The sequence below is a fragment of the Grus americana genome, chromosome 3 (genome assembly GCF_028858705.1).
Source record: "Grus americana isolate bGruAme1 chromosome 3, bGruAme1.mat, whole genome shotgun sequence".
In the NCBI taxonomy this organism is placed as follows: Eukaryota; Metazoa; Chordata; class Aves; order Gruiformes; family Gruidae; genus Grus; species Grus americana.
In genome coordinates, this window is record NC_072854.1 from 64,524,934 (window position 1) to 64,549,524 (window position 24,591).

Consider the following 24,591-nt stretch of genomic DNA (forward strand, 5'->3'; position numbering starts at 1 on the left):
CCTACAAACTGCTACGTGTGGCCAAGAGTTTACAAACACATTCAGATACTAAGATCTCCCTGACTTGATAACCTTAATCTGAAGTTCTGCCCCTTGCCTATGATGACTTTACCTTGATCGGGGCTGGATTAAAGCACGTTAACATCTCCTGCCTAAAATACCAGCACATGAGTTATGGGATTACATATCAGTCTAACCTCTAATTAAAGAAATTAAGTCACTTGTGGTTAGTTACAATACAAAGCCAAAACTGTGAAGCAGATGCAACATAAATAAAAAAATAAAAAACCCCAACCAACCCAAACCCAAACAACACACTTGCTTGGGTTTGAAAACACTCTAGAAGAGCAATAGCTTCAAACAGGACGGGCTCCCTTCCCATCCCGTCGGGATGTCAGCTCCAGGGAGGGCTGGCACCCACTCCCAGAGACCAAGGAGTCCAGCGGGCCCCTTGTCACGCTCGTCCGTGTGGATGCAGACGAGATAACGGCTCCTGGGGAAGTCGGAGCCTCTTGCTGCTGCTGCTGCTACTGATGCTCAGAGCGTGCCGGGGCACAGGCAGGGCACAGGCAGGGTACAGGCAGGGTACAGGCAGGGTACAAGGGTGCTTCCCCAGCTCTGGGCACAGCAGGGCAGGGCAGGACACAACCGGCTATAGGTACCGGTTCCCCAGCACAACTGCCCCGTGCCCGAGGGAGCTTTTACACCGCCGTGCTGGCGCCAGGGCGATGCTCTACACCGGGGCACAGCGCTCCTCCGGCCCCGGCGACTCGGGACGTGGGATGCCCTCCCCCGCCACGTGGCGCCGCGGCGTCCCGCCGAGCACCGGACCGGCATGGCTGCGGAGCGAGGCCTGCGGGACGGGATGGACACACACACACGCCCGGGTCGGGGGGAACGGAAAAATGACAGCCCGGCTCCCGAAAAGCCCGTCGGTGAGTCACGGCAGGCGGAGCGGCGGCGGGGCTGCCCGGCAACGGCGGGGGGGGGAGAGCCGCGGCGGGGCCGGGAGCGCAGCGGCGCCCCCTGGCGACGGCGGTCGGGGTGGGCGGCGGCGGTTGTCACATGTCGGAAAGTCCCTGGCACTGCCGGTGGAAATCCCCGGTGGGGGTTTTTTGTTGTGTGTTTTTTCTTTTTTCTTTTTCTTTTTTTTTTTTTTTTTGTGCGCCCGGGCGCTGAAACAGAAAGGAAAAAAAAACAAGAGGCTCGGCTCAGCCCTTCATTCCGCAGCGGCGGCGGCAGCAGCAGCAGCAGCAGCTCCGGCGGGGAGGGGGCGGCGGAGGGAAAAGAGCCCCGGCTCGGCGGAGGTTGATGGCTCCCGAGATCGGCTGCTTCCCATTACCCAAGCCAGGCTGCTGAGTAGGAGTTACCGGCAGGATCGACCGAAGGAGTAGCCCGCCGGCGGAGAGGTGAGCGCCGCTCCGGGCACGGGGAGGGGACTCGGGCAGGGCACGGCAGGGCGACGGACCCCCAAACCGGCTTTCGTCTCCCTCATCCCGCTTTGCAGGAGGGCGCCTCGGGGCACCAGGCGTGTTTGGCCGCGGCGTTTGGTCGTTTTCCGCCCGGCACCCGAGCAGTTACGGCTCCGAGGGAGGGCTGTGTGTTGGCTCCCGGTTGGCGCTGGACACCTTTGCCCGGGCGGTGAGATTGTGCCCTCTGTTGACTGGCGCTGGCCCGGCCCGGCGCGACCCCGGCCCCCGCGGGGGCTCAGCGGGCTCTCCGCAGCGCCTACGGCCGGGAAACCGACCGGCGGTGGGTTTGCTGGGCTTGCTTTTAGCGCTTGCCGCTGCTGGAGAAGTCGTCGGCTTTGAGCTCCTTCTCCGGGAAAGCTGGCAGGTGGTGGCAGCGGCTGTCGTTTCCACCTTGCATGCACATGCTTCCAGCAGAGCAGTAGGTTAATGAACTCAGCCGTGTAAACCGCCCTCAACTTTCATCTTCTTCCCTGGTGAAGAGTGACAATATGCTTAGTTCTGTACCAAGCACTCAGACAAAGATCCAGGCATAGAAATCCATGGGCGCTGCAGGTGTATTAAGCGTGCTTATTTTAGCTGTCTTTGCACTTCACGGAAAAGTTTATTATTGCCATTTTTCAGCTAGAGGACAGAAAATTAAAATAACTTTATGAAGCCACTGGCAGATCTCAGAACAGTATTCAGCTTTCCCAAGCGCAGCATCCTTAGCATTACATGTTCAGAAAGGATGCTGCCTCAGATAGCTGTTTAGTCATTGTTTACAGCTGTTCTTTTCTGAGAATTTGTAGTCACTACATGTCAAAAGGTTAAAGTAGTATAGCGTACAGTAAAGCACAGTACAGTGTAAACATAATTGTAGCTGAGTTTTGTGTTCTTTAAATCTCTGGCTTAGGTGGCTATTGAGTTCTGTTTGTTTCATCGCATTGTTTTTGAAAATAAGGGTTGTTCAGCTTTTGCCTTGCTTGACGTTTAATACCGTAAATAGCAGAGACAGTAATTTCCATGTGTGGAGGGGAAAATATGCCTCTAGAATATAATATTGAATAAAGTAGTTTCAGTGAATGCTTCTGTAAACTCAGTACTTTTTGTTACTTAAAGCTGGAAATAACCATTTCAGGGGTCCATGCCAGTAGTGCTTAATCATGTGATTAATCTTTATTCATGTAAAAAAAAAAAATCCCATTGACTCAATAGCTCTACTTACATAAGTAAGGAATTCAGTATTTTGGTCATCTCGGAGCAAAGTATAGCTGTGTTTAATAAACAGATGAATGAGAGGTTGTTTATATTTAATTTCTGAAATCATCCATACATTTAAATATAGGATAACATAAATAAATAGCATGTGTAAAACTATATTGGCGGGGGGAGTGGATGAGAAGGTGTGTTATTTCCATTTTAAGGCTGTATGTTGGTGGGGGAATGATAAGAATATGCCATCATTATTAGCTAGAGGAAAGCCTTTCTGTGCGTTGCAAGATGTGACAGCTCTGAGCCCTGTCCCTAGTGCTCTTACAGGAGCAGAGGAAACTGTGTGAATGACATTGCACTGACTGAGCAGAAAGGAGTTTGCAGCATCTCGAGTTTCACCTGCTTCTATTTAGGGCTTGACAGGACGTCCACTGAATCTCTCCATCAGCTGGGTCTCAGAGAGGTTGTAGAGGGCAGCTCCTGGCAGCAGGAGTTTGAGGACCCCTCTCTTACCCTGGCAAGGTCCTTTCCAGTGCTCCAGCTGGGCAGCTGGAGGTGGATGTCACCATGGGAAGTGTCTGGGTGAAGAGGAGAGAGCAGCTGGTTCCCTGTGGGGAAGGGCGTGCTTAAGTCCTTCTGTGCCAGGGGGGTCTTCTGCCTCCACAGATTTGGGAGCCCCTCCATCAGTCTGTCAGGTTGTAGTCCTTCTTCCTCTCGCTGGCTCTCCAGACTCCCATCCCCATGAGAAAACTTACCAATAGTTGCATAAACCAGTTTTCAGTTGCTTCTTGTCTCCCTGTACTTGGCAAGGTATATATCCAGACCTTGATATGTACTTATGGCTTGATATTTGTTCCTAGATTAATAGTCACAATGGTGGGATCTCCTAATGTGACCAGCTGTAGCCTAAACATGTTAGGCATGCATACCTTTATTTGTCTTAATAGAAATTTTGCTTGGTTTTTAAACAGAGCAATAAAGTACATGAACAGCACAGAGAGTCTCTCCGTGTAAAAATAGTCTGTTGGTGGTGTTACCGTAGCACATGGGAGTTTTAAGGGATGCGGTCCCTACATTTGACCCTAAGCCACAAAGTTAGTATGCTCTGAATAAGTATTTCAGAGAGCGTAGACAGTTTGAGGTTATGGGGTTTTTTTTGTTCTTCCTGCTGTAGCCTATGAGGCCAGAGATACTGAAGAAAGGGATGCAGGGCAGCAAACATTACATCTCCCACTGTGGAAAAATATTGGGGTTTTTGAGCCAAGTGGAAATGCTTTTTCAGCTATGTTGACTTACCGCTGAGTAATAGCAGCACTGCAGCCTGCACCCCCACACACGGCACAAGCACCTCTGTGCAGGAGCTCTACCGCTCACAAAATATAAGGAGCCTCAAGCAGAGTAACATAAGTCTGTCCTTGAGTACTTGCTCTGCTACAAATTCCTCATTTGCCATCTTCAGCCACCGTAAGTATGGGACGGATACTAGCATGGCATGTAATTCTTGGGGTTCTTTTTGTACTGTACCAAGCATCACTTCTCAGAATGTATGGGCTGCGGAAATCTGAAGTGGTCATTATCTGCTTTTTTTGGCATGTCATCAAAACAAGAGCTTGAAACGTGCTGAAAGTTCAGCGAGTTCATATGGGATTACACTGCGCAATTATCAATTAGTCAAGTTTCCAGGATAATTTTCCCTTCCCTTGATCTTGCCTTCTTTTATCCTTACTTTGATTTAAATGCCTTTTTTTTTTTTTTGGGGGGGGGGGGGGGGAATGATGATGCAATTTCCTTAGTTATAAATAAATTCTCTTTAATATTTCAGTAAATGATAACAGTAAATGATTGGAATAAGTTGGTCATTATCTATAACTGAGTAATGCAGAGACACTAATGAATATGAGCTTTGAAATCCATCATCTATTTAAGGCTCAGTGGACTGCATCCACTCTGTGCTCATTTTAGGCAAAACTGCAGCCAGAATCCCACCCCTGAAAGTACCTTCTCACTCTCTGCAGAAGTGATAGCGCTGTGATGCAAGGACGCTAACATGCCAATAAGAGGATCCTTTTTCATTTGTCTTCCAGAAACATGGCTGGCCAACACATCCTTCCTCAAGCTTTGTATCAAAGCAATATGCTGAAAGCCATGAAGATTAGAGAGAGGACACCTGAAGATCTGGTCAAACCCCCCAGTGGAATAATTCACCACTTCAGGACTATGCACAGATACACCATAGAAATGTTCAGAATGTGCCAGTTTTGCCCTCAGTTTCGGGAAACGCTTCAGAAGGCCCTGACTGACCAGGCCACACAGGCTTCACTGGAGCGCCAGAGGAAGCTCAACTGGTGCATGGAAGTTCGGAGACTTGTCCCTTTGAAGACTAATGGTAAGTTATGAGCAGGTCTTTGCACTCGCATTAAAACGGATAATACGAATGTAGCATTATTAATAGCATCTGAGTTCACGTTACTGAAACAGAAGCGCATGGCTTTAAAAAAGTGATGCCTTTTAATCTTAGTTTTGTAAACTTAAATTCTTTCCACATGATGTACTGTCCTGAGGCTGTAGCAGTCCCCTGCCCGTATCACGGTATTATGAATAGCCTGAAAATTTCACAGATACTTTCGTAATATCAGTAACCTGTGGCACGTCAGAGTAAAATACCAGGCGGGAACCTTGACTTGCAACCCATCGCCTTTCTGTGAATCTGACTCTGCTGTGTGTCGGCTGCCTCATCGGAAATGCCAAATGGCCCTTAATGCCAGGCAAGAGGAGACTTCGGATGCTTTGAGTGACGGGGATGCATTCCCATGTATATATAGCAGAAGTTAATATCCTGCCATAAGCCCTGCCATTGTAGCTGGCAGGCAAGGTTCATTTGCTGACCCAGCTTTAACAGTGGTGCCAGCAGCAGCATCCTGGACGTGCAGCCTCTGGGAAGCTGACCTTGCTGGCCCTGGGGTCAGTGCCCCACACCCGGCCGGCTCCCTGGTCCTCAGCTACCTGCTGGGGTTTGGCAGCTCTTGCCCCCCACTCAGGGCTCACCAGTAACTCCCACGTGTGTCACTGACAGCCGTCTTTATGCAACACTAAGTTTGCAGTGTCCTTTTCTTTCACGGGTCAGTGCTGGTTTTAGGACTTGGCTTTAGGGTTACTTTGTGTGTATTGCATCAAACGCTGTGAATTAAAAGGTACAGCAGTAGCACAAAGATTTCCTGAATAGTGTACGTGTGTCCACAGTCTCAAGCAGGAAACTTTTGCACGTGACTGTAAGAGTCGCTGGGCATTTGACATGCAGTGGAGGAAAGATCCGGTAATGGCTATGACTTATGGTCACGCAGCTGCAAACTTGGACTCAGGATTCCCTACAGCACAGATTGCCCCAAACTGGCAAGATAGACTGGGACAGTGAGGACTCCAAGAACATGGAAAATACATATTCTTTGCTCAGGGAGCAGATGATACTGGTTATAGAAACAGTAGGTGTGGTGGACCTGCAGCTTCGTTGAAGTCTTTACGTTATGTTCTGTGGATGCTTCTTTTCATATCTGTTTATATACACATTGTCCTTATCTTTGTAGTCCACATTCTTGCCTTCCCAAGTTCTACCACACTTCTCAGTCTGATTGCACGTGGCTGTCTTGTGCAAAAGCCGTAAAAGCAGAACCACCATGTAGATGTCACTGCCGTGACCTAGAAGATCCTGATCCTAATGCGTGTGTCTGTAATTGTCAGAGAGGCACTGACCTTTTGGTGGGCTTTTGCACGTGTGTGAAATTCTCATGACTCTAATTAGGCCGTTCATGGAGATCATGTGATCTTGAACTTCCAGAAGACTGGAGTTGCAGATAGGGCAGGCAGCGCTTTGCAGGTACTAGGAAGGTAACGTCACTCCAAGTGTTGAGTCTTCAAAACTTCACCCCAGGAGATACGCTCTTAACAGATTTACTAGGAAAATGGACAACGTGCATAATTTTTGCCCAGGGCAAAGAGAAATGCTTTTGGAATCCCTCATCTCCTGGTAATACGAGTCCTGCAAGGGTTAATGCTGCCTGGAGAGGCCCTTGTTGCTGACACCACTGTATTCAATAGCTGTGACTTGCATTGTCTTGCGGCTGTCGGCCAGTGTTACAAACGGGAACAATTTGTGGACTGGGGACTTGGATCCCATCCGTGAGCAGTCATACCAGGATGCTGAAATATTAGGGCAGGTTGAGGGAAGGTAAAGCAAGGGCTTGGTTTGTGGTGTCCCCGTACCCCACGCAGCCAATGAACTCGGCTTCAGTTCAGTGCTTTGAGGTCATTCGGTGCATGAGTAGAAGGAGTGGCTTTAGGATCTGGTGGTTTATGCAAAGTAGTTGCAGACTGGGACCTTTGCAGGAGAGAGAAGGTAGACTGAACTGAAGGAGAGGATCCCTGAAAGAAGGGATAGAAGCTTGGAGAAGCCCTGTATTATCCCAGAAAATAACACGTTGGGGGGTTTTTCTCCCACGCAGCATGAAGAATATTTTTTAAAGCATTTAGCTGCTTAACCCATAGATGTGGGAGGAATACATTAGTTCTTTTGGCCAATGGTGGGCTTTCTTCAGAAAATTCAGGGTTTTTTTCTGATGAAGGTTGTAATTCTTGAAAACAGAGAAAGTATTTCCTATAGGAACTTTTGATGTATATTTTGTCTAATATGTACATGGGTTTGTAGTGTGGTGTGGGTTTTTTAATTAAAAAAGCCCGTTTGAATCACCACACATTTCTTTGCAGATATGCGAATGGAGGATAGAAGGAAAGCAGTAGGAGGTATAAAAATCGAAACTGGTTTTGTTGGGGGTTTTTTTTAATAAAAAATATTTTAAAATTCCATCATCTATTGGCTGTAGAGATTTCACTTGTACAATGAATCGGCATTCATTCCAGCTCGCCCAGCCACACCCCCCGGGAAAGTCCGAGGGAGGCTTTGCTGCTCAGCCCCGTGAGCCGCAGAACAAAAAGTACAACTGTTGCTCAATTGCTAGTCAAACGTCGCAGGGGAATTCCAAGTGCTGTGTAAGGAATTTTGGGCAGCGCTTCTCAATAAAGAACTGAAAATGAGCTCTCGGAGAGAGAGGGAAAAAAAAAAATCTTATCTTTGCTCTAGATTTTGCAAAGGGAAAATTTTAACAGGATTAATATGTCATCTTTCTTGGTCAGAAGGAAACCCAGTCAGTCTTTCAGTCTTATATGGTGTTCCCTGATTTTTGAGCTCAAGTAAGGAGCCTGCAGACTTGAAGCAAGCTTTGCAAGACAGCATTCAGAGGGCAGTTGCAGGAACCTGATGTGCACTGAGTCCGTGGCAATTTCTGAAACGTTAAGCATATTTCAGATCAGATGTTTTTCAGGATCTGGGGTCTGTTGCAGGTTTTTTCTCTGCAGTTTCATAGAAAAAGTAGCAAGAGTGTTCACAAATGGTGTACTTGAGCTCATAATGCATGCAGCAAACTGGATTTAGATATTTTTAGGGGGTTTTGGGGTGTTATTTTCCCCCACATGAGAAAAATAGAGTAGTATGGTTGATGTACTCTATTCCATGGAAATTGCTGTGGTTTCTTAGCATTGAGTGAAGCTGTTTACCACTGTAGTAAACACCAGACCTAGTTTTGAATCTGAGGATATGATAGTAGTGATTCTTGATGTCTTCCTTTCAGGGGAGACATCTGCTTTTGAAGAAGATGGCTAGAGATAGAATTTGAAACCCAGCCATAGGCATAGTTTGTCACACCTTTTAATTAAGTTAATTAACTCCTCTGATTCTCAGTTTCTTCCCCTCTGAAATTGCAGAACATCTCTTTCCTTCCTACCTGTTGAGTAAAGAGGACTTTTTCAATGCAAGGAGTGTGTCTAAATGAAAACCAAATCATTATGGTTTTCACTTATTTAGTTTTAATTTGGGGTTTTAGAAAAACAACCCTCTAAATAAAATATTTAACAGCCCAGCATACTATCAGTTCTGAGAGGATGGCAAGAGGTGTTCGTACAGTCGCTTTGCATAAATCACCTACTCTTCCCTTTCTGACTTTTTTTTTTTTTTTAAAATTACAGTTCAAGCACAGCCAAGTGCCAAGCCTTTCAATGCAGTGCTCATCAGGGGATGTGAGGCTTGGTGTTACTATAGTGTGTTCTTAGTGGTTTCCACGTCTACCCTGTGCCATCAGGTGTACTTGTATAAACACTGATGAAGGAGATTTACACATTCTTTTGTAATTTTAAGTTGACTTTGTTGTGTTTAAGAGCTATTTCAACTGTCTAATATTTGCAGTTGACCCCAAAATTTAGTTCATGATATCAGTCAAAGTTAAGTAAGATAGAGAAGGGGCAGGCTTCCCACCATTACTGAATGACAGCTTAACACCAACGGCAAAACCAGTAGAAAGGGGACTTAACTTCCTTTCTATCTCTGAGCAGAGAGCTCATAGCTGTAGTCTTGTTAAAACCTTTGTGTCCAAGGCTTAGAGAGAAGCACACAGGGAATATGCATATGTGCAGCATAATTCTATATCCCGTGCACTTGTGGGGTTTTATTTGAATTGCTGTTTAAAAATAACATACTCTTTCTTTTTTTTGCAGGTGATGGAAATTGCCTCATGCATGCTGCTTCGCAGTACATGTGGGGTATTGAAGATATCGACCTCGTCTTAAGAAAAACATTGTTTAGTGCACTCAGGGAGATGGACACACAGAACTTCAAGCTCCGCTGGCAGCGGGAGGCTATTAAATCCCAGGAGTTTATAGAAACGGGACTCTGCTATGACACCCGGGTAAGGTGGCCTGAGGGAATGGTGGTGTTCTCTGAGTGCTCGTCAGCATTGCCTTGCTGATTTCATTTGCTTTTTGGCTTCACGGATTCCACTGTTAGTGGAGAGCAGAAATAGTCTTCCTTTGGAAGAAATGGAAGATATGATTATTTTGAGCATTGCTGCGCTGCATTTGGTTCCTGACCTCCGTGTCTTTGAACCGTTGCTGACGGATGTTTCTTTCCTCAGAACTGGGAGGAGGAGTGGGAACGCCTCATTGAAATGACCTCCCCAGAAACATCGGGGGCTCGAAACAGGCTTCCATATAATGCACTGGAAGAAATCCACATCTTTATCCTTGCTAACATCCTCAGAAGGCCAGTCATTGTCCTTGCAGGTGGGTTGCCCAGCCAGTCATCTCACATTACGGACCATGTTACTCTGCTGTATTAGTACTCTTATTTTGCTCATAGTTGTTCTCAGGTAGATATGTTTCAGAACTGGGCGTTTTCAGCAATTGTTCTAAAAGACCCAGAATATGTTTTCTCTTGTCTGTAGCAAATACTTATTTGTGTTTATTTGTGTTTTCTTCATCTTCCTTATGCAGATAAAGTGGTGAGAAGTTTAGAGTCAGGCTCCAGTTTTGCTCCTCTGAACGTTGGTGGTATTTACTTGCCTCTCCTTTGGCCAGCTGAAGAATGTTACAGATACCCAATTGTGCTTGGCTACGACAACATGCATTTTACACCACTAGTGACTCTGAAGGACAGTGGACCAGGTATTTTTCAAGTACCTTGTTTGGTATTTATGTAGCTTCTTCGATATCATCATGCTGATAAAGCATTTACAATATAATCTGGTTTAGATTTGCATTTCAAAAGTTAAAATAAATGTAAAAGATTCCTTTGGAATACGCGCTTAAAATGTGAGCAGAAACAGTTTTGACTGTAAATCTGAATAGAAAATAAAGGTTGTCTTCAAAATGCTGGTTGAAAGTAGAATACAACTCACCTGTTTGCAGGCTGGGATCAGTCAAAGGGTGGCCTCTGCTTCATTGTGTTCCAGCCTCCTTTCCATGCCCCATCATAAGAGAAGAAGTTTTGAAGGACATGGTCTCACAGCAGTGTACCACTGCCTCGCAGGGATAATGAGATACATGCTTTGCTGTTTTTAATGCATCTTTTCTGAATGGGTAGCAGTTCTCTAGGTTCAGGTTAGGGCATCATCCCATGGAAAGGTATAATAAATTAAGATCTACAGTGCTGCCCACACTGAGAAGAAAATTGCTATAGGGACATTAAAACTCCCATGGGATGGGGCTGGATTTGTGGTGCAGATGTGTCTGTGTCCTCCCCCAGTGGCTCTTTAGAAACTGGTCGCTCTTGCCAGCGGTTCTCATCTCTGAAATTCAGCAGCGGTGGCGACATCTCCGTGTGTTGCATCTTGTGGTTACTCCTGCCTGGCAAAATATACATAGTTGTTAATACACCTTGTTTCCCTGCAGAAATCCGGGCTGTCCCTCTGGTCACCAGTGAACGAGGCAGATTTGAGGACTTGAGCGTGCACTTTCTGACAGACGTGGAGGAGAGGGAGAAAGAGCAGCTGCTAAAAGACTACTTGATAGTGATAGAAATTCCAGTGCAAGGCTGGGATCATGGTACAACTCATCTAATTAATGCTGCAAAGTGAGTGTCATTCCTGTTTCCACAAAGTTACCTTGTTTACAGCGGTGGGAGATGCCGGGCATCCCAGTGTGTTCCTTCGGTCTTTCCTTCCTTCTACAGTAGCACCCGTGTTTACCCTCTGCAATGTGAAATAATGGCATTATTGTTGACATGCTTTGAAGTGTTGTGAGTTCAAACCAGTCTCAAATTTAAAGGGAAAAATGTCTTTAGACTTGGCAGACTAAAACTAATATTTTAGAAGAGTAAACCCAGTGGATTCGTTTCACTGACTTTTAGATTATACAGGAGGGTGGCTGAAAAGTAGTTAAACCCAGGAAGCAGTTAGACCAAACTCTTGCACTTTATGTAAGGGCATATTGCGTAAAGGGCAGTTGGTGTAATTTTGGCTGCCCTAGGGACAGGACTTGGTGGCGCATTCTTAGTGCAGATGCCTTGGCACACTGGGCTGTTGCAGTGTGGCAGTAGGCAGGAAGCTGTGGCTGGTGGAGGAACCGGCATCTGCGGTCATCCCCCTGATGGCTGAGCATCAGTTATGTGCAGGGGGCAGCTGGCAGCGCCCATCGGCTTCTCCTCGCATTTAGGGAATGCTGGCAGCGGTGTCCACCCAGCCCCTTCGTGAGTGCGGGAGGTAAGCGACTCCCTGTGTCCTCTGTCTGTACTTCCATTACCGCACAGGGAGGGGTGGTTTTGGAGCCTTGAAAATGGAAGTCCTCCTACTCAAAGGATGTATGCATACAGAAAGCGTAGCAATCCAGCTTCCCTAGTCCCACTGCACGAACGTGTTCTTGAGTATTACCAGTAATGCTAGCTCCTCATCCTTCCAACTGTGGCATGGTGAAGCTCTGGTGTGGGGTTTTCCCTGTGGTTAGGGACAGAATAGGGATGGTGTGATGGATGCTAGTGTTACACACACCCCACTGAAGCCCTGTAGTTTGAGGAATTCCACTGGTAGATACAGACCAAACAGGGCAAAACCAGGAGCAGATTTCATGAAATGCTAAGCCCAGTGTAGGAAAGGCTCGTTCTTAGTGTGGGCTGGTGAAGAGAGGGGTCTTCCACTCTACCCTCAGCTCAGCTGAGGAATTCAGGATTGGGGGGATTTTTCTTTTCGTTTTTGAGAGATTATCCATATTCTTCCTGCAAACAGCTTTCAGACAGAAAACCCTCACCTAGAAAATCCTTTTAAGAATACTTCTGTTTAGCATTGCGTCAGACCATTTCTTTAGATGTGAAAGTCTCCGTTTGACATCACTGAACACCTGCTTTTAAAATTATTTCCATTTACAGCAACCATTTAACATCCTGAATCTTCTAGTTGAGTAATATGGATGTGCATTAAATCTACGTTTCCTCCCCACATTGCTTGTATTTGCCTCCACCCCCACCATCTGCCCTTTTCAACCACTGATGCAATCTTCCTTTTTTTGCCTGCCAGGTTAGATGAAGGCAACCTACCCAAAGAAATCAACCTTGTGGAAGATTACTTTCAACTGGTACAGCATGAGTACAAGAAGTGGCAGGAGAACGCTGAACCTGCTAGGAGAGAGACCTGCTCCAGGAACAGGCAGGAACTGACTGTCTCCCAGCTGTCCCTCTTACAGGTGAAATGTGAAACACCAAACTGCCCTTTCTACATGTCTGTGAACACCCAGCCCTACTGCCATGAGTGCTTTGAGCGGAGGTCCCAGGGAAGCAAAGGAAGAAAGCAGACCTCCAAAGCAGCACCTGAGAAACTGAAGGTGGCTGGGTTGGGCTCCTCCCGTGGGGATGTTTGTGAACCTGGGGGATGGACGTCTGAAGAGCCTGTAACAGGGCCTCGGTCTGCACCGCCAACTGCTCCGAGCCTTTTCCTGTACAGCGAGACCACGGCCATGAAATGCAGGACGCCAGACTGCCCCTTTACATTGAACGTGCAACACAATGGGCTTTGTGAACGCTGCTACAACTCTAGACAGCTCGGTCCTTGCAACAAATTGGATGACCGGAGACGTTTAGACTATGCCACATGCAAGGTGTGCCGTCAGAAGGCCAACAGGACCTTCAATGGCACATGCAGCACTTGCTTCAAAAGGACTACAGAGCGCTCCTCAAGTGGCAGCCCTGCTTTCCTGTCCACGTGCCACCAAAGATCAACGTCTGACCCGTCCCAGATCTCACAGAGCCTCCTCCAGCACTCCTGCCATCAGGCTCCCAACAGCCGTGGCGAGGAGCCCCTGCCAGCGGTGCTGCCTCCCAAGGAGAAGAGGGGAGGTGACCTCTGCAGGAAACCTGGCTGCAAGTTTTTTGGGACATCGCAGAATGAGGGCTTTTGCACGCTGTGTTTCTTTGAGTACAAGGAAAACCACGGTAAGTGGAGATGGGGTGAGCTTTGGCACGCTTTGGCTGCAGATGGGCCTCCTCGAGCCATGAAGCTCTGCACACATTGAGTGCTAAAAAGGCAGGGGGTGATGGAAAAGGTGTGGAGCAGAAGCAGCAGAGGAGGTGCTTTTTTGGACATTATTATCCTGTAAAGGGGCACATGGTAACAGTGTGGGAAGTCTGTGAAATCTCTTCTAAAAACTCCCATGAGCTTTCATGGAAGCAAAACTAGCTCAGGAGGGGTTGCTTTCTGATCCCTCTCTACTGTCCACTGCAATCATGGTTTGGGCACGTTGTAGGGGTCGGTGAGGGAAATGCTATTGTATTGGTGCTACTGAAAACCAGTTATGTTAGCAAGGCTTTTAAAAAGCTTGGGATAGATTTGAAGATCCGTATCCATTCTGGATATAACAGGTATGACACCTGGAGTAACTACTGAAGTCGCCTTGATAAGCAGAGCAAGTAGAAGTTGACTGTAGGTAATGTGCTTGTATTTTGGAGTAACTTAGGAGTGCATATTTATAATCCACCTTGAAGTCGTTCTTGGTAGCATCATATGCATGCATGCATGCGTGTGTTTAAAGGCAGGCCTTCAAAAAGGTAATAGTCTGTGAATAAATCACAGCATGAAATCTTCATCTTTCATGCTACTGCCCTGTTACACAGGCAACGAGCCATAGAGGCTGAAAGAGAAAATTATTGCCTGTCTCTTAAGACTGTTTAATTGCTGACAAGTGTGCCAATGCTGCGCTTTCCACATACTTTCAAATTAGGGAACTTCTGTGCCAGCTTGCAATAGCTTATTTTCCAGCAGTGTTCAGAATGATTTTTTTTCCTTCTGATTGTGGAATATATATAAGATTGCTTCATGAGACTAAAAAGCATAGGCACTTTTTCCCATTAAGCTCTGTGCCGCTGTACTTGCATTACCCAGTGGGCCTGAAATGGGGAAGGCCGAGAGGGAAGTGTTGGAGTAGATCACGGATGGCATGCTGAAGCCAAAGGTGATATTCCTCTTGACTTCAGTGGGACCTAGTTTCCCCACCAAGGGCAAGTTTTTCCCAAATCAGCTGTTTCAACAACTTCTGATATGAAAATCAGGCTGTATTAACGCCCTTATTTATGCAACATGGAGGAAAGTGCATCAACTGAGGGGGCTCAGGATTGTCCAAAACCCATGTTTGAGACTAGTAGATATTTTTTTTGTTTTCAAACTGGGGAGCTTTTCATAGTTGCTTTGGGTCACCAGATCTATTGGGCACATTCAAACTCCTCCTGTCCTTACTTTGCATTACAGACAGCACTTTGCTACGCCACCAGAGGAGATCTCAGAGGAAGCCCTTGGCAGCAGGTCAGCTGGGGACCTCCGCTGCCGCCTTCCGTAACACCATGTCCTGCCAGCGGCGCGACTGCGGCACCCTGGGCAGCACAATGCTTGAAGGGTACTGCCAGAACTGCTTCATTAAAGCCCAGAACCAACGATTTCAGGAAGCCAGGAGGACAGAAGAACAGCTGGTCAGACAGCCAGAAGTAAGTGCAAACTTCTCAAAATCTTCCTCTTGTTTAGCGCTGCACGTTTTTCTCCTGTGTGCACAACTCAGGATGCGTGCTAGAAAATCCTTAAATGACTGCATCTTAAGTATCATGGAAAGACAAGCATAGAGTATTTTATGATTTTTTCCTGCTGCAACTGAGCAGCGCTCCTAGAAGTCATTCTCAGTTTAGGGTTATCATGGCTGTCTTCAGTTTTACCTCAGCTGGGATTTTGCCAGCAATTTCAGTGGAAGCGATTGGGCCAACAGTTGGTTTGTTTGCTGATCAGGGAGAGATTTTCATTCTACTCTTAGAGCTATGCAACTGCATCAAAGGATTTAGTCCGCCTCATGTTGCCTTTTTCATTGAGCCCATTACAGACTTTCTTTGTTCCAGATTTTTTTTAATGTGGTTCATTTTGACTCTTAGAATTGAGAGTTACCAAAGATAAAAACCTTTTTTTTTTTTTTTCTAAGAAATGACAGAATTTGTGATTTTCTTCGGTAAAGCCCAACTTGGCTCTTGGTATTGTACTTTTCAGAAGAAGCACGTGTCTGCAGCAACCCCCAGTGGTTACCTATACAAACCATGAGCAGAGTTGAAAGTAAATAAAAAGCCGCTTGTGCTGCCAGCACGGCAACTGACAATGTGTTTTAACGTTTTTCAAGAGAACAGGACAGCACAGAGATTTGCAGCGAGGAGTGTTGAGTAGCCAGAAGAGACAGTGTGCTGTGGCTTCATGTAGAAACAGCCTGGCCTGCAGAAGCGGTGACTTGTGCCCCGAGTGCCAGCGCCTCAGTCAGCTCACGCCGTTGGGAAGTGCCAGGGACCTGGCTGCAGAGGATCCCCCGAAACAGCGCTGCCGAGCCCCTGCTTGTGATCACTATGGCAATGCCAAGTGCAACGGCTACTGCAATGAATGCTACCAGTTCAAACAGATCTATAGCTAGCAGAGGGGAGGAGTTGGTGAAGAACAAGAAAGCAATACCAGCTACTTCCTTCACTGAAACGGTGCTATGTCCAAAACACTTAACAGTCCTGGGAGTGGGAGGGCGGGGGGAAATACAAGCTGCCTGCTCGTGTTCTTGTTTATTCCCAAGAATGGGAATAAAGGTCTACTTCCTCTAAACACTGCATACAAGGACTGCTAAGAAGGGCAGGTTGCCTTCTGCACAGAGCTGTCATTCATGACTAAGCTCCTACAATGCCATATTTAATTCTCGGACTTCCCAGGAGGAAGTGTGAAGCATTTGAGTCCAAAGAACTTCCCGGTTCTGCCTCTTCTCAGTACCTCCCCTGCTCCCGGGCGAGGAGCCGCGGCTACTGTCGGAGGTGCAGGAGCTCTTTGTGTTTGCATACATCAGTCAGAGGCAAGTCTTTCCTGAGAGGGATCCCCCAGGACATGCTGATGCAACTTACAGTTGATGTTTGAAGAAACTTGCTTTGGGTTGCCCACGTCCTTGCTGGTGTTCTTAGAGAGCTCGTCAAGGCGGGAGCTCCCGCAGGCGTTCAGGGTGTTAGCGGCCGGCGGCCCTGTGTTTGCAGAGCCCTCAGCAAGCCGCAGCCAGAAACAAAGACCAGCGGTGGTCTGCTCCTTTAACATGCTTAACTTGGCCAGCATTTAGATCTTTTCCCAAATCCCAAGACAGCTGGAAAGAGAGGTGATTACAGAAGCGACTTTCATGAGCATATACGTGTGATGGGAAAACTGAATCCCGCCGTTCCCCACTCGTATGGAAGGAATTGCCTCCAACAGACAGAAAAACCCCAAAGTCCTTTGTCTTTGAATTCAGCTCTGAAACTAGAGCAACTTTCTCTTCTCTTGCGTTGTAACTGTCAGGAATATGTGTGCTGCTCCTTGTACCCTCCCTCCCCATTTCTGTCACCCTTCTTTCTGTTATCCTTAATGTGATTCTGTTATCATGCAAGCTTGGACCTCATTAATGGAGTGCTTTAGAGTCAAGATTTTACTCCTGGAGTTCATGCATCCACTTCGCTATCTGAATACTGTGTTTAGCGACCTTACCTTTACCGTTGTGCCTGGTACCTGCTTTTCTCTTCTCCTTTGACATCTTTTAAGTTTTCAGCATCTGTTTTGCTGCTATGATTTTGGAGGCGATACCTCTTCTAAGTTGCTTCTCAAGTATAGAATCTTTTTCTAGTTATTAAAAAAACAGTTTTTAAAAAGAAAAAAATATTAAATAACTCATGACTTATTTCTGTTAAATTTTATATATTTTGTGAACCTTAATGTGAACATATGTTTTATTAAGATATTTATATTATTTGAAACAATGCAACTTGAAATTTGCACAGCTAGGATTTTTTATGTATATTTACTCTTGTGTTGAAAGTTACAAACTTAAATGTATAATTGAAAAACATTCTCTGATATAAAGAAATAAATTGAATGATTGATTTTGCTATTTTGTATTGATGAGAGAGAGCACAACTGAGCATGGGACACCCACTGAAGAAAGCATTTCTTCAGGACCACCGTTCAGTATGGATGTTACCAAGTGCTCCCTGGTTCAGATGATGCAGTCAAGTGCTTTGAGGAGGTGATAACTTGCTCTAAGTCTCTGCATACGTCCACCTTATGACATTGTCCTCTCAGGAAGAGCTCTTGGTACTGTGGGAGACCCATGCAGTCAGTGCGCATAAGGAGTCGGCTCCTCTAGGTGCAGAGTATCTTCAGTCCCCAGAACTATGGGTGTGGGAAACTAAGGATGGTCAGGACCAGGCTGCAAGAGAAGCTAAGCTTAGACTGACTTGACTTTGCTTTTTTCATTCATCCGTCAGTGATGCCAGGGATTCCCAACTGATGTTGCTTGAGTGCCACCTTGGGCGGTGGTGATGGCAGCCGGTGATCTCCACCTCTGCCCAGCCATGCATGCAGCCCCAAGGGCACAGGCCCCCTCACCAGGGCAGCAGGGACGCCCCTCACCTTTTGGTCTTGGCATCTGGGCTGCTCGATAGTTCCTGAAAAGCAAGTTGTCAACTGCTACTTGAAAAAGTACTTGTAAGTGGTGTTTTCTTTTCATCCCAAACTCAGCTAACCCAGCCCTCCTGCCAGGGGATTTCTGCACTGTAATGCTCCCTCTGCGTGGCATGAGTATGCCTGTGCCAGCATTTGGGTGTTTCAGATCTCTGCCTAGACAGGCAATACTGCACACTACCATGGCTTCCTGGTGTTGCCCGTGACCTGAAGGAATAAAATGAGTTGGGGCTGTAAACATCCCTGTGCAGTCAGGAAAGAGGACCCTTTCCGAAGAGGCTGACCTCCAGATCAGCTGCTCTTTATCCTGGTTAACTCTTCAATCCCTTCTGGCTGTTCAGGAGCACACCTCAGCATACGCTTCAGTGCTGTCCCAGTTGAAACCATGGAGATGTTAAGTTCCTGAGTACTTTTGCCACAGGTTAGCTAGTCCTTGTAATTCATTCAACTTTGTAGCCCATGTTCCTGGATGCCTGTCCACCTTGCTCACGCTCACAGCTCTCCTGACAGTTTAGCCCAGCTCCCTGTGGACCCATGTACCCCTCCTGTCAGAGCATGCAACCTAGAAGTCAGCCTCCTTCCCCCAGAGCACAGCCTGCTGGATCTACCAACCCTATCTATACAGCATGCTCCTCTTTTTAAAAATCTGACTCTCTGTTTATCCATACCCTCCTTCCCCTTTCTTTACAACTCATGCAACTCACATGCCTGCCCGATTCATCAAACTTGTGCACCAGGCAGACACCTCGGTGCTGAAAGAGCAGGCACAGACTGGGAGCGATGTTTCCACCAGGAGATGGAGGCAGCTCATGGCATCCAACCCCTGCATGCTGAAAAGGCAGAGCCTCCATCATGACACCTTCGGTGCTGGGAGGTTGGTTAACTCCTGTTGCTGTTAACTGCAACGTCTGCACAGAGGAAGGATTTCTGATGAAATGCCCCAGATCCCACTGATTTTTCTTTGTGGCTTTCTGGGCCCATTACTCATAGCCATAAAGTCACATGAGGCTTGTCTCATTCTGAAGCTCCTATGTAAATGAGTACCCAGACTGTCTCTTGTGATTTACTTGTGTGGGAACATTAAAGCTAGTAGGGCTTTTTTTAAAATCCTCCGGTATTTCCCTCATGTCCTTAGGGGATTTTGACCCTCTGATGCTTTCTGCTCTTTGCCCAGACACCTCTTCAAGTTCATGTATTTTTTTTTCCTTCCTGTTCTGCAAGAGAGAACTTTCATTTGGATTCTCCCTTTTTGTGACCGCTTCTGGAAGTCTCTTTTCTAAGATGCGCCTCTTTCATAGCCAGAGATTCTTTTCTTAGTAGAAAGGCAAAACTAACAGGAAACATTTGGCTTAATGACTACTTGAATTGCACTGGAATTCCTTATGCAGTGCAGGAAGGGATTGCTGCATAGGCTGTGCTCACACATTCATTTTGTTTGGGGAACGGATACTTTTAGATGATTGTGGTAATTCTTGACTGGGAAGATGGACGATTGGAATATTATCTATGTTTCTGGATTTCTCAGGCATCTAACCACTATATTAACTGATAACTTGTGATACAGAAAAGAAGAAAGCACTTGCTAGATTTTTAGTGTAGAGAACATCAATTTATCTTTTGATGCTTCAGTGCTCTGCTCAGCAAGCCTTCGGTGTGATCTGATGTACTGGGACACTTCGGGCTGGGAGCACCAAGCAGCATGTACTTGTTAGATCAAAACACTTACCTCAAGTCACTGACCTAAGTGTGTGTCCCAGGAGCCCCAGGCAGGGCTCAGTGGCGGCGGCGGCTTGCCGGCACAGCAAGAAGGGAGAGTCCCTGCCGTTACAGTCAGGCACAGGCTGTGATGTTCTTTGTTGACACAGAAGGTAAGGCATCCTATTTATGGCCCATGAGCCATCTGCCCATCCTTTCTTCCTGCACTTGTTCGGCCCCATCCCCATGCCACACAGTGCTCCCCGTCGCCCAGCAGAGAGGAAGAGAAGAGCTACCTGGAGATGCAGGGGACCTGCAGCCTGCAGTGCTACGCCTTCACTGCAGGCAGCCCTCATGGACAAACCTTGTCTCTCTGAGGTGGTTATCGAGAAGTGGTTGTTTAAGTAAGGGTGTCTTATTTGATTAGCCGTTCACGAGTTGCTAGCCATACAACTTGGTGCACAGATTCCAGCTGACCCACCAACAGCCTGGAGCAAGTAGGAGCGCAATAAACGGAAATGAAAAACATTTGTCTGAGTTAGTGTAAATGTAGGAGTGGCTTCATATCTACTTTTTATGTGCTTGATTGAATCACAAGTGATAGCCATTTTGCCAGCTGTCTTTCACCCTGACATCCCTGCACACGCTACAGACCTCATCTATACCACTTCATTCCTCAGAAGTGTCCAAAGTCAGTTAAATCATCCATACGGGGCAGCTATGACCTTTACACTGACAGTGCTAGGCATAGGAGAAAAGGCGGTTCAGTGGTTAGGATACACACAAATTAAAAAAAAAAACCAAACATCATGAGACCAGAGCTCTTGGGATATGCTAAGGTCTCTTTCCCACCCGGGACTGGGATATTTGATTTTAAGCTCCTCTTCTGAACAGGCGCAGCAGGGACTTTTAAGCTGCTATGCCAAGGAGGTAGTCCATCTACTGAAAAAAAATAATAAAAAAAAATCTTAACCTGCTCATCCCTAGCTGTGTTTAGGAGGCAACGAGCGGGCAGGGATATCTGGTAGGGCCAGACCTGGTAGTTCAGACACCCAGGACGATGGACGATGCTTTGTTTGAGAGTCCTGCTGAGACTGTGGCACCAGGAATGCCTCTGAGCACCTCTGCAGTGTGGGAATGGGGACACAGACTCACCAGAGACGTCCTCCGTACCTGGGGATTTTACTGACAGAGGGGCTGAAGGACTTCAGGAAGTATTTGAGGGGAGCTGTGAAGATTTCAGTAGTGTCTCGATGTTAGATATAAGTAGTTTGGATATAAATCTCCAAAAATTCATGCTGAGCATAACTTTGTGCACTTAGGGTCATGAGGCCACAGTGCATGACGTTAGCTCGTGCATTCAATCTGTGCAAAGTAAGTGGTTCAGCACGGTGACATGGTGCGTGTTTTGTTCAGGTGAGAGCCACAGGGGAGCAGCCACCGCATAATTTTATCCTGCATACTTGAGTAGGACACGATAGTGTAATATGCACAGCACTGAAATAGAAAGCCACAACACTGAGCAGTTACAATTTCAGTTTATATTAAACTGCCAGGGCCCCTTAAAATCCGGAGGTAGAAGTACAGGTGCCTTTACATCCGAGTGCTCCATTTCTCAGGTGCAGCAAACCTGTCGCTGATGGGAGCAGATTCAACGTGCTAATGTAAACTTCTTCAGTCATTTCTGTGCTGATGCTTTCTCCACGTCAGTGATAAATACAGGGATAAATAAACGCTTGCCTGGTTCAGAAGGGTTGTCCCAGCTGCATAGGAAGAAAGACAAAATACTTGGAAGTGGTTTAACTGAGCTGCTACTTTGTTAACACCCCTTTCCTTGATCAGCCATGATTATTTTGGAGAAGACTGCCACTAGCTCTTACATGGGTTATTCCTCTAGCTCTTGTATTTAGTAGGACAGCCACGGCTCCTCTATGGGCATTACTACCACTTCTCAACCTGCAATCGACCCGACTCAGTCAGTCCCGGTCCGGCAGCCGTCCTCCCGCTGCCTCCCGGGCAGGCCAGCACCCCCTGCAAAGGGCTCCTGCAGCCCTTTTACACCAAACAGCTGCTGTAGGAAACCTAGTCAGCCCGGTGTGATTGCCTCTCCATCTGCCAAGATAAATATCTATTGAAAAAAAGCCTATATGTATATATACATATACATTTAAAAAAACCCACCGTATTAAATGTCTGTCAAACAGAAACCTAAAATAAGAGCAGGTAATTTTGCTTGGGAGTTTTATGATGACTTCTTTTTGTACTAATGTTAATTTTCAAAAAACTCCCTGTGTCTAATATTGAAAGACAGCCTACGGCATGCTATCCAGACTACCCCCTCCTCCAGCCTCACTAAAGTGAATAATATTACGTACGTAACCTCTCCCCACTCCCACCACTCTAATCTCTGACAGCAATGATTCTTTTTGTTATTGATTTGGCTTCTCCCCCCCCCCCCCTTTTTTTTTTTGGTTAAGCTCTAGTACACATCCGTGGTGTTGGGCAGGAAGTCAGATTTCCCCTGGTGAATTACTGGGTGGGGGAAACTTTGGTTTTGTTCTCTGGTTATGGCTCCATGTCAAGGGATTCATATGAGCTCATACACATGCACATCGTGAGTTAGTCCAATTCCCAGCCAGTACTGTCGTTGTTTGTGTTTTTTTATAAAGTGACTATTTGGTGGCACATCACAAGAAGGGGTCATAATCCCCTTCTCATTTACAGGGCAAAGAAAAGCCGGTGAGCTGGGGATCTGCTCCGAGGAACGCAGTTCTCTGCAGTGGTTTACGCTTTGAAACCAATGCTTTTCTTGACCCTCAGATATGCCGCTGAGTACCATGGGGCAGAATGTGGTCACAGCATGAAGTATTATGTACTGTGAGATCACCCAGTCTGAATTCCCACTTACTAACATTACTTGTTGCAGGACTTGTTTCATTTCCTGACATTGGTGACAGAAGAGTGCACACTGCAGTGATGCCTGGTAAACATCTTACTGCAAACTCCAGTAATGTTTATAGTGGTGTAAACCTTTAATAATTTGATTGGCTTCAGCAACTTTATTCCAGGTATGCTGTAGGATAAGTAGGATGGGGATCAGGCCAGCTGTCTTATGAAAACAGTCTCTTACTTTCTCTTGTATGTTCTGGAGTAAAAGGATACACCTTAAATTGCTTCTGCTGCAAACCTCATGCCACAAAAGCATGCCTATCTAAGCAGCCCTTGTTAAGACCTCACTTAAATGTATGCACATCTTGCACTGCTTGCTGGTTACAGTTTAATGAGAATTAGGTGTCTTAGCCTTTGCTGTTGTCCTTAACACACAACCACTTAAAAGGCAAGAAAAGTAACCAAACTGATATTTCAGCATGATAGGTTATAGCTTATTTAGCCTGGAACTTATTACCTGCAATGAGGACAAGACTTATTTCTACTGGAGGGAAGAGATCACATAATTTTTCATTTATGTATTATTAATGCACCGTCTAACAGAAAAGGATGGTGTTGCATGGCTTTTTCACAATATCATGTGCATGTCTAGACCAGCCTATATTTTCCTCAAAAAAAAAAAAAAGTCATCATTTCCAGAGACTTTTTTTTTAAAAAAAAGGGAAGTTTGAGTGGTGGAGATAGAGCAATGAATGATGACCCCTGGCAGAGCTGTTCTCTCTGCAGGCTGGCGCCGGGTCAGGTGCTTGGAGGCAGGAAAGCCTCCGGTGCTTGCCGGTGCTCCTGTGCATTTGAGTCATATCAGTAGTGTGCACCATTAAAGTTCAAAATGCGTTACTCAGACCAGATGTGTAGCTCAGGCCCTGTCAGGCCCAGCTAAACCTGAGTCTATGTGAATGTCAAATTTAACATATTCATTACCAGAATTTTCTTCCTCTCACTTTTTCTTTTGGGTACTCAGCAGGGAAGACATACTAAAGCAGAATTTAATGTCATCGGGGTTTCATTATTTAATTAACTAACTTTCAGTTCAGACAGTTTGCTGTTACATCAGACCTTCAAACTTTGCTCATCTCCCCTGCGCTGGGGCTACATCAGATTTCCGCTGTGGGCTCCACTATGCATTCAGTCCTCCTCAGAGTGGTAAGATTTTTTCTGAGGATTTGGGCTTTTCATGTGTCTGCACATTGTAAGTTGACTACAACCACAACGTCATCTACAATGTTGAGTTACCTCACTGTCACACGTCCATTCTCTGATCCAGGCTCACTCTTCTCTCCCAGAAGAGAAATCTGCCAACATCTGTGACCAAGAACAAGCTGGTCTTTAGTGTGCACAGCTGTTGTACTTTCCACTGTGCGGCTATACGTTCACTTACAGAAGTGATGGCACAGCACTTCCAGCCTCAACCAACTCCCCAAGGTACCTGTGGTTTCATTTTGCACCACAACAAGGCTTCTGCCTCACTGTTCCCCCACCCTCACAACGGCTCCCAGGTCAGGCACGTTCCTCCACTCCCTGAGGCTTTGGAGAAGGTGAGGGTCACAAGCATGGCTCGCTAAAAAATTTCCAGTGCCTAATGGTCCTCCTTTATGCTTGCCTTCTTCATCTTGCAGATGGCTTCATCTGTAGAAACACAGAAGTTTGGCCACACTCTTCAAAGGGATGATCTTCCAAATTTCATAATATTTACTCTTTTGAGTTAAGAACACTTCCTATTTAGAAGTAACTGCGAAATAAGCTCTCATCAAAGTCCAGCAGGAAATATAGCAGTCATGGGTAGGTTTTATCTCTTTTTTTCTTCTCTACAACGAAGGTTCAAACTGTAATAACATCTGCAGTATAGCTACTAAAGTTGTGTTTGTGCCTAACATCTTTTTATTAACATGCTCTTTCTGTTATGTTTCAGGGTGTAACTAAATATTTTCAGTTCTAGGGAACATGTA

The 24,591-nt window shown here is 46.2% G+C and overlaps 1 protein-coding gene across 4 annotated transcripts in view; it reads left to right on the plus strand.

The window, feature by feature from the left end:
• Positions 1 to 1,033: 1,033 nt before the first annotated feature.
• The window catches only part of TNFAIP3 (TNF alpha induced protein 3), a 39,919-nt gene continuing 16,361 nt past the window's right edge, over positions 1,034 to 24,591 (plus strand). The window contains exons 1-9 of one of the 4 annotated variants that reach the window (XM_054822183.1): positions 1,038 to 1,409; positions 4,748 to 5,049; positions 9,261 to 9,451; positions 9,677 to 9,824; positions 10,035 to 10,205; positions 10,932 to 11,112; positions 12,548 to 13,458; positions 14,768 to 15,000; positions 15,545 to 15,650. In XM_054822183.1, coding sequence (XP_054678158.1) covers positions 4,752 to 5,049; positions 9,261 to 9,451; positions 9,677 to 9,824; positions 10,035 to 10,205; positions 10,932 to 11,112; positions 12,548 to 13,458; positions 14,768 to 15,000; positions 15,545 to 15,595 — 2,184 coding nt within the window. In that variant the 5' untranslated portion in view covers positions 1,038 to 1,409; positions 4,748 to 4,751 and the 3' untranslated portion in view covers positions 15,596 to 15,650. Of the gene's footprint in view, positions 1,410 to 4,747; positions 5,050 to 9,260; positions 9,452 to 9,676; positions 9,825 to 10,034; positions 10,206 to 10,931; positions 11,113 to 12,547; positions 13,459 to 14,767; positions 15,001 to 15,544; positions 15,651 to 15,671; positions 17,420 to 24,591 lie in introns of those variants that run through there. The other 3 variants (XM_054822180.1, XM_054822181.1, XR_008576610.1) reach the window with 3 other exon arrangements.